At 33.7% G+C, this 8,839-nt stretch overlaps 1 protein-coding gene across 4 annotated transcripts in view; it reads left to right on the top strand.

Annotated features, from left to right (window-relative positions):
* Positions 1-8,839, top strand: part of LOC116686439 (palmitoyltransferase ZDHHC3) — a 146,818-nt gene that overhangs the window by 88,384 nt on the left and 49,595 nt on the right. The window contains exon 7 of one of the 4 annotated variants that reach the window (XM_032511454.1): positions 2,832-4,833. The exons of the other annotated variants lie outside the window; for them this stretch is intronic. Within the exon in view, the coding sequence (XP_032367345.1) occupies positions 2,832-2,990 (159 nt within the window). The 3' untranslated portion in view covers positions 2,991-4,833. Of the gene's footprint in view, positions 1-2,831; positions 4,834-8,839 lie in introns of those variants that run through there. 4 annotated transcript variants of the gene reach the window in all.

Raw genomic sequence — 8,839 nt, 5'->3', positions numbered from 1 at the left:
GTTCCCTGTGCCACTGGCTGCAATACAACTCCAAAGCATGATTGATTCACCCCTATGCTTAACAGTTGGACAAAGGTTATTTTCATTAAATTCTGTACCAAACGTACCTTTGGTCCCTCCGGCCAAACAGTTCTATTTTACGGGAGATTGTTGCTACTTGTAGCACACAGCCAGTTATTGACAGAAATCCCTGCAGCTCCTTTAATGTTGCTGTTGGCCTCTTGGAAGCCTCCCTGAACAGTTTTCTTCTCGTCTTTTTATCAATTTTGGAGGGACGTCCAGTTCTTGGTAATGTCTCTGTTGTGCCATATTTTCTCCACTTGTTGATTACTGTCTTTACTGTGTTCCATGGTATATTTAATGCTTTGGAAATTCTTTTGTACCCTTATCCTGACTGATATCTTTCAACAATGAGATCCTTCTGATGGTTTGGAAGCTCTCTGCGGACCATGGCTTTTGCTCTGAGATGCAACTAAGAAAATGTCAGGAAAACAGCTGAACTTATTTGTGATTAATCAGAGTCACTTTAAATGATGACAGGTGTGTAATGACTTCTATTTAACATGAGTTTGAATGTGATTGGTTAATTATGTGCACACTTATGCAACCAGGTTATTGTAAGGTTTTTATTTTTCATTTTTCAACCACAAAGATTTCAATTGTTTTTCAATTGAATTGTTCACATTATAGGTCACATAATTAAAAAATGAAAAAAGTTCTGACATGATTTATCTTTGTCTAATTTTTTTACATCACAAAAACCTGGCATTTTAACAGGGGTGTGTACACTTTTTATATCCACTGTATATAAAACAGATGTTTGCTTCCAAAGTTTTATATATGGACAAACGTTTGGGGATAAAGACATGAAGTCTTTTGGGCAGCTATCTTTACAGTATGGTCTACCTAACTCTCATTTATTCCAAGTAGGATCAACTTTTTTAATGTTTGAAAAAAAGTGATCCTTTCATGATATAACTCCACTGATAAAATGTATAGTTAAGATGTATAACAGTGGGGTAAACTAAATGTTTAAATATGATGATAAAATAATACAAGCCGTGGGCAGGTTAGGTCAGGTGGTAGAGCACGCGCACATAGAGGTTTACTCCTCGACGCAGCAGCTGTGGGTTTGACTCCGGCCTGCGGCCCTTTGCTGCATGTCATTTCCACTCTTTCTCCCCTTTCATGTCTTCATCTGTCCTGTGAAAGTAAAGGCCTAAAAATGCCCCCAAAAGAAATCTTTAACAAAAATTCTTTATAAATAAACACAAGCCAACCATCAAGATAAATGACTTAATGTCAATATAAAAAAGAAGAAAAAAAACTGTCATGCACTATATCTTCAGCAGATTGAAAACAAATGTGCAAAAACAAACTGTTGGAAAAAATATACATGTACATGTTATTTTAAGACCCCATAGTTAGTAAATCCAAAGCAAATTTGACTTTAGAATGTTAGAGGATGTGGTGAGCAGATGGCAAACCACAGTCATACATTTTGGTGATGTAAAGGTGTACGTGGCATCTGGGGAAATTCTGTTAAAGAACTTTTAACATTTTTGACATTTCTATAAATAAAAACCAACTAACCTTATTACCAGGACAAGAAATACCAGAAAAGATCAAGAAGAAAGACTCTAACTTGTTCCAAGTGATAAAGGTAGCAAAAGATAAGAACTGGATTAACTTAAAATGGAAGGATCTTGTAAATTAAATATATGAAGTGTACATCTTAGGAAAAATGGATGCGTTATACCATGAATATTGCTAATGATCTGCCTGTTAGTTGTGATAACAAAGAGAATAATGGGATATGAGTTGTACATGAGTCTTTCTTCTTGGAGAACATAAATGCAATAACATATGCAAGAACGGGTGTGTGAATATACGTGTATGCACGTGCGTATGTATTGATGTGTGTGATTATGTTATTGTGTGTGTGTGTGTGTATATCTACCCCGTCGTTGTTAATGTATCCTCTGACTTGTATTACTGAATGTGTCATGTTATCAGCCAACTATATTTTACACAGTGATATGTAGGTAATCAGCTATTCTTCGTCTTATTTTTCATTCCCTACCCTCTAATTTCTTTCATTCTTATCTTGTCATTTTAAATGGCTTTGTCTGCGTTACCAATTTATGTAATTTTTATAAAATGCAAATGATGGTGTCACCCCACACCATTGTCAGTAGGTAGTCATCTCAATAGTCACTATGAAGGCCATAGATTAAACCCTTAGGCTTTAACAGTATATTCCTTTATCTTGGCTACGCTTGGAAATCAATAAGTTTTATACACTAGCCACATAGGTAGGGGCTAGTGTATAAAACCACTAAGTGATGTACTTGAAAGATACAAATGTATATTCAAAGATAGGTAAATTTGTTCATGGATCAGTAGAAGAAGAAATCTGTACCCCTATAGTAGTTTGGTGCCATCCTAAAGTCATTTAGCCTGTTGGTGTTCCTGTGTATTTTAGCTCATCAAACCAAACTCCCTCTCTTGCTTCGATCTTCTTTTTGTCTGCAACTCTAGGTCAGATATATGGGAGACATTTGATAATGTAATCAAAGAGAGAGGGCTTTGACATGTAGAGAAATGAACAACACACAGAGGGAAAGACACAAGCAGCTACAGTATATTATGCTTGTAGAGAATGCACTGAAATACTGGGTTTGTGACCTGGATGATTTTAAGAAAGGGTTACAATTTTCTTTTGTCTTTATTTATTTAGTGGCGGGGGAAAAAAAATGTTATTTGGTTTGTGATTACTGACAAGGTCACAAAAGCACACCAACTGAAGTTTGGTTGTCTCTCATTTTCAGGGCATAGAGCAGTTGAAAAAGGAAGAGAGAAGATGGGCTAAAAAAACTAAGTGGATGAACATGAGGGCGGTATTTGGACACCCTTTCTCCTTATTGTGGTTTAGTCCCTTCTCCACCCCTGACCATGGGAAGGCTGAGACCTACCAGTATGTGGTGTGAGAGCGCAGCGCATTGAACGAGGCGGCCAGGTCAAAGCCAAAGTGTGAAAGCCTTCCCAGCCCCATAGAGCTGACATATGGCATTCTGTTGCGCCCAATGATTTACATTTTACCTTCCACACTCGCCATGGACAGCTTTTGATCTGCTTTTTGTTCTGCCGTCTGTGCGCTTTGTCATTTTTTGTTGCCTTAAGTAAGTTGGGTTGCAGAGAAAAAGAAAGCACTATCAGTTTGTGAATCCTGTTTTTAAACACTGTGATAAATCTGTTTTTTTCTGACCGTTTTCTATTTCTGTTGTTTGTTGCTGTTGTATCAGAAGCCTTCTCTTTTCTTGCACTGTTTACGCTTGCTTTCCCCTAAATTGTTATTTCAGTAAAATTCCAAAAAAAAACATTCACTTATCCCTGGCCATGCTGATAGTTTGGGGTGTTTAGCACAATACAATGGAAGAGAATGGAATTTAATATATGGCTGACATTAACATTTTTTTATTATTAATAAATCTGCTAAATATTTTATTTTATTAATATATAAAATGTCAGAGAATATTAAAAATAGTTGATGTGTTGCTTGTTTTGTTCAACCAAAAAAAGTTTAACATTCGAAAAATAAGATATTTGATTTACTGCCATAAAAACAACACAAACTAATTTCACATTTGAAGAGCTGCTTTGTCTTTTTTAGTTAAGGAATTATTAAACAATTACCAAATATATTTTAGAATATTTTCTTTGTGTTTAATAGACAAATTGTTTAAACTATAATTAAATTTTTGGTCAAAGCACTGAAAAATGTATTTGGGGAAACTCTGCAATATTCTTTTGCACAATTGATATTTTGGTTACTAAGAGTGATTTACAGACCTTGCTTCCAACAGTTTTCACATGGACTGTTCTTTGGTAGATAGTAAATTATTTATTTTAAGTGAAATATGTGTAGTAACAAGGTATTTGTTTCTGGATGTAAAATGTGCTCTTGAGTTTTTCCAGACAATATTTTTCAAAGCGTGGAACCACCACAAACACAATCCCATTCATGGCCATTGTACAAGGGTGAGAGCAGAAAATTCTAATCCAGGATAAATAATTAAATCAAAACTATGTGCATACTACTAGTGGTCAGTGGAAAAATATGTTTGTAATTTGGATGAATTTACCCTTTAAATCATCCTCTTGACGGACAGTAATCATTAGTGTGTTCCACATATGGACAAAAACAAACCTTTCAAATAGGTTCCCATAAGAATGGATTGAATGAATGGTTAGGTTACAGTAGGTTAAGAGTTAACAGTCTCCTCAATCACATTCCTTGTGGGAGCCATTCTGAAAACATCCATTCTTAGGCTGACCTTTTTAAATGGTGCCAAATAAAGCACTGTAAAGGAACAGTTTGCTATAATTTTTGTGGATGTTTGTGAAAATATTTTAGATACAACCAGTTGGGCAGAAAAGTTATTGTTATGCTAGAAGTAAAGTTTCACTCATTCTTACAATTAGAGATGCACCAATCCCATGTTTTTTCCCACGTTAACTCGGGGCATCTGCCAATATTGATTCCCAATGTAATTCCAGTGGTCTGTTCTTCCCTTTCCTTGGGATCATTTTTGTGGTGTGTCCCTATTTGCTAAATGCAAGTAATACCCAGTATTTATTGTAATACAGCAATAACCACCCGCACCCCTTGTGAAAATGTAAATGGTGGTGTTCAAATTGTCCACAGCTTACCTGTGAGACAAATAGACAAGATACTGTCTACCTTACAAGAAAACGTGTTTAACGTTCCTTTCAAGTGTTGTATTTGAGCTTCACATGACTGAGTGAAGGATACCTTTGAGAAAACTACATTCACACTGCAGTTCAATCATGTGTTTTAAATTACTCAAATATCTACATGTTACCCAAGTGTGGGACATTCACATGATTCCTCTCTGATACATGCTTGACATGAACAAAGACTTTCTTAGAGGGCAGAGATGTATTTTTCTTTCCTACCAAAGACAGGAAGTTTCTGTTCGTCCCACCAAACATAATCAATTCAGAATAAAAAGTCAGCTTGCTTTGGTTTTGGCAGGTTTTCCTAAATCGTTCTTTCAATGATCAATGAGGAAATGCAAGTAATCAGTACATATATCAGCTTCATGTCTTTTAAGTAGTAAATAATGGTTGTTAGATTTGTAGGTAGAGATAGTAGGCTGTCGACAACCATATTTTAACATATGCTCATTCTCCCTTTTTTGATGATTTGTGTGTGTGTGTGTGTGTGTGTGTGTGTTTTTATGTGAGCGTGTTCCAAATTGCGTGATTTGGAAAAGCTTTGATAGAAAACTCCTCAAAAAAGGACATTTTCTCTGCATTAAAATTGAAAAATATGAAAACCTGTGTGGAGAAACGGAAGGATATAGTTTCAAAATGTATTTCTCTGCATACATCTTATTATGGAGCAGCTTGACTGCATTTCTCCACTACTGCAGCCTCTATCAAAGCATTTAACAAAGTATTAACTTTCATCATTCATCTTTACACTATTAAGTACTAAATATGCTAATTTGCATTTTGTATTTTTGCAGATTTTTCTTGTGTAAATTGCTCTACAGTCCCTGACAAAAGCCTTGTCGCTTATCTATTTTGTAGAAACACCTGCTATTAACCTGACTTTTAATTTCCTTGGTGTAAGAAATAGCTCATAACGAAAGCTAAAACCCTCCCAAAATGATGTTTCAAAGTGCACTAAATAATTAGTTTCCATAAAAAGATTATTATTATATGTGGGTTATTGTTATTGTTTTTTTGTTTGTATTTTCTTTAAGTATTTATATTTCTTTTTTATATTTTTGGGTTTTTAAAAAAAAAAAAAATACATAAAAAAACAATAAATAAAAAATAAAAAAAAAACTCCAAAAAAAAAAAATTTAAAACCAAAATAGGTTTTTATATTTTTTTTGTTTTTAATTCTTTTTTTTTTAAAAATAAAAAATAATATAAAAAATTATAGGTATTTTTATGTTTATTTATTTTATGTATGTTATTCAAAAAAATAAAAATAAAAAATTATTTTTTTATTATTCCTATATTAAAAAAAAAAAAAAAACAAAATAAAAAAATATAGTTGATTATTGTTTTCAGTTTTTGTTATTAAGTTTATATTTATTTTGTATTTTTTTGATCATTATTATTATTGTTTAAAAAAAAAAAAAAAAAAAAACAAAAAAAAAACAATTAAAAAAATTAAAACTTTATATTTTTTTTTTATTTTTTATTTTTGTATTATTTATATTTAAAAACCACAAAAAATTTTAATTATATATTTATTTTTTTTTTTATTTAAGTAAAAAAAAAAAAAAAATTAAAAAATAAATTTATTAGTATCTTATATTTATTATTTTAAATGGGTTATTTAAGATAATTTGTATCGACTTTTTATTAAGATTTTTTTCTTTAATAATTTTTTTTTTATTTATTTTTATATTATTTTTTTTATATTTATTTTTTTATTATTTTTTTTTTATTCGTTATTTTATATTATGTTATTATTTTTATTATATTTTTATTTTTTTTTGGTGTTTTTATTTTTTATTATATGTTTTTTTTTTTTTTTTCCTATATTTATTTGATTTTTTACTAGGATATTTATTATTTTTTAATATTTTTTTCTTATGTTTTTTTGGGCATATTTATTTTATTTTTTTTAAATTGTGTATATTTTAATATTTATATTGTTTTTTGCTATAACAACCCAAATTATTGTATTTTTTTTAAACATAAAAAAAATTTGTTTATTTATTATTTCTTTAAAACAATATCGACCCTAAGACAGAAAGGTCAATTTTGGCAAGACAAACGTTTTGTCGCCTATACATAAATTGAACAAATTTACTACAAATACTAAAATATGTCAGCAAATTAAATAGTGGTGCTGTGAGATTCAAATTTAAATCTGTATGACTCCATGAGCTTGAGGTCTGCATCCATGCGGTTTGGCACGGATTCATACAATGTATTGATGAAGTCATCAGAATAGCTAGGAAAGCAGTCCTGCTGCCTCCAGAGTTCTCATATTCTTTGGTTTGGTCTTCCATGCTTCCTCTTTCATCCATACCCACATAGGCTCAATGATGTTCATGTCTGGTGACTGGGCCGGCCAATCCTGGACCATCTTGATCTTCTCTTGAGAAACTTTGAAGTGGAGATGAAGTATGCGATGGAGCACCATCCTGCTGGAGAATTTGGCTCTTTTAGGTTGAATATAAGAGGTAGCTAATTTCTTGGTATTTGAGACTATTGATGTTGCCTTCCACCCTGCAGATCTCTCGCACACCCCATACTGGTGGAACCCCAGACCATGATTTTTTCCGCCACCAAACTCACTGTTTTCGGGTGAATCTTGGATCCAATGCGGGCTCCAGTAGTCTCCTGCAATATTTGCGACAACTGTGGTGTAATTCAACAGAGATTCATCTGAAAAATCCACTTTCTTTCCACTTCTCCAGCGTCCATCCTTTAGCAGGCTGTGGGCCGTTGCAAATGCCACACGGTTTTTCAATTGTCTTTTGTTTAGTGCTGGCTTCTGGGCACTGATTCAACCATGGATGGCCATTTCGAGACAGTATCCGACAAACCGTTCTGGTTGACACAGGACTTCAGGGGACCATTCTGGTGGAGCTCGCTGCAGTGAAAATGGCTGGCCTTGGATTTTTCGAGCCAACAACGGTCCTCTCGAGCAGTTGTCTTGCGGGGTCTGCCTGACCTAGGCTTGTCAAAAACCTCTCCAGTGCTTCAATGTTTTTTAATCCTCACTTGACGCTGAGAAACATTGAAGGTGTCTGCCACATCAGCATGGATCTGTTGTCTTCAGCCTCTTGATAATCAAACTTAGTCTCAGGTGAATCTTAGGCCTGTTGCAGATGTCTAGTTGCAGGTGTGGAAGGTCTAGTGTACTGGGGTTGTTTTTATACCACCCTGAGACCTAATTGATCCATTATTAGTCACAGTGTGAAGCTCATATGACAAGGCGACAACACTTGCAAAAATTGACTCATGGGCTTTACCAAGCTGTGAAATTAGAATACTTTGACAGTTTCTTTTTGCCTGAAACATATTACAAAGCTGTTGGGATTAAAAGAGCCATTTTCTGTAAACAAATCTTGATTAGAAATATATTTCAGAGGCACTTCAGTCAATTTTGTACACAAGCGACAAGACTTTTGTCAGGGACTGTATACTAAAATGTGCATTTTAGTCTTTTCTTTGTATACAGAATATTTATGTATCCTTTGTTTTCTGAATGCATGGTACAGTTGAAGGTTAGATTATTTATGTTTGAATCACTGCTGGTATGATGACGCCAAGTCTCTCTGGTATGAGAGATGAGATGATTTGTTTTTTACAGACGTTTTAATTCTTTCTAAATGTTCTGAAAATATTTCAGCACATGCGCAGAGAATAAACACCTCTCTGTTGCAATTCAAAATGGTTTGCTTCTTTTCTTATATTTTTATTTCTCTCGCATTGTGAAGGGCCTAAATGTTTCAACCTCAATTTTTACGTTTAAAGAATAGAGAAAATATTCTGTTTTCCCTGCATACAGTCCTTTCACACCCTGCTTTATTAAATTATCAACTTTACTGTCTGTAATGTGCCTCTTTCAAATGCAATGTTTTTTCTACACGTGCATTTGCTTTGGTTGATAATGCATTCTGCTGAAAGCTTTCTGACGCAGACAACTCTTTGTAATCTTGAGGAGAGGTAAGCTAAATAACAGAGGTCATATCAGTCCCATAAAGCTTAAAGGCTCTGACACACCAAGGAGGCCGTTGGTCCAAGTTGGGCGGTGACAGACCTTTGCCTTAGCAGT

Source organism: Etheostoma spectabile, unplaced genomic scaffold (assembly GCF_008692095.1).
Source record: "Etheostoma spectabile isolate EspeVRDwgs_2016 unplaced genomic scaffold, UIUC_Espe_1.0 scaffold376, whole genome shotgun sequence".
Lineage (NCBI taxonomy): Eukaryota > Metazoa > Chordata > Actinopteri > Perciformes > Percidae > Etheostoma > Etheostoma spectabile.
The sequence above is the reverse complement of the archived record's forward strand: the minus strand, read 5'-3'. Positions and strand labels throughout refer to the sequence as shown.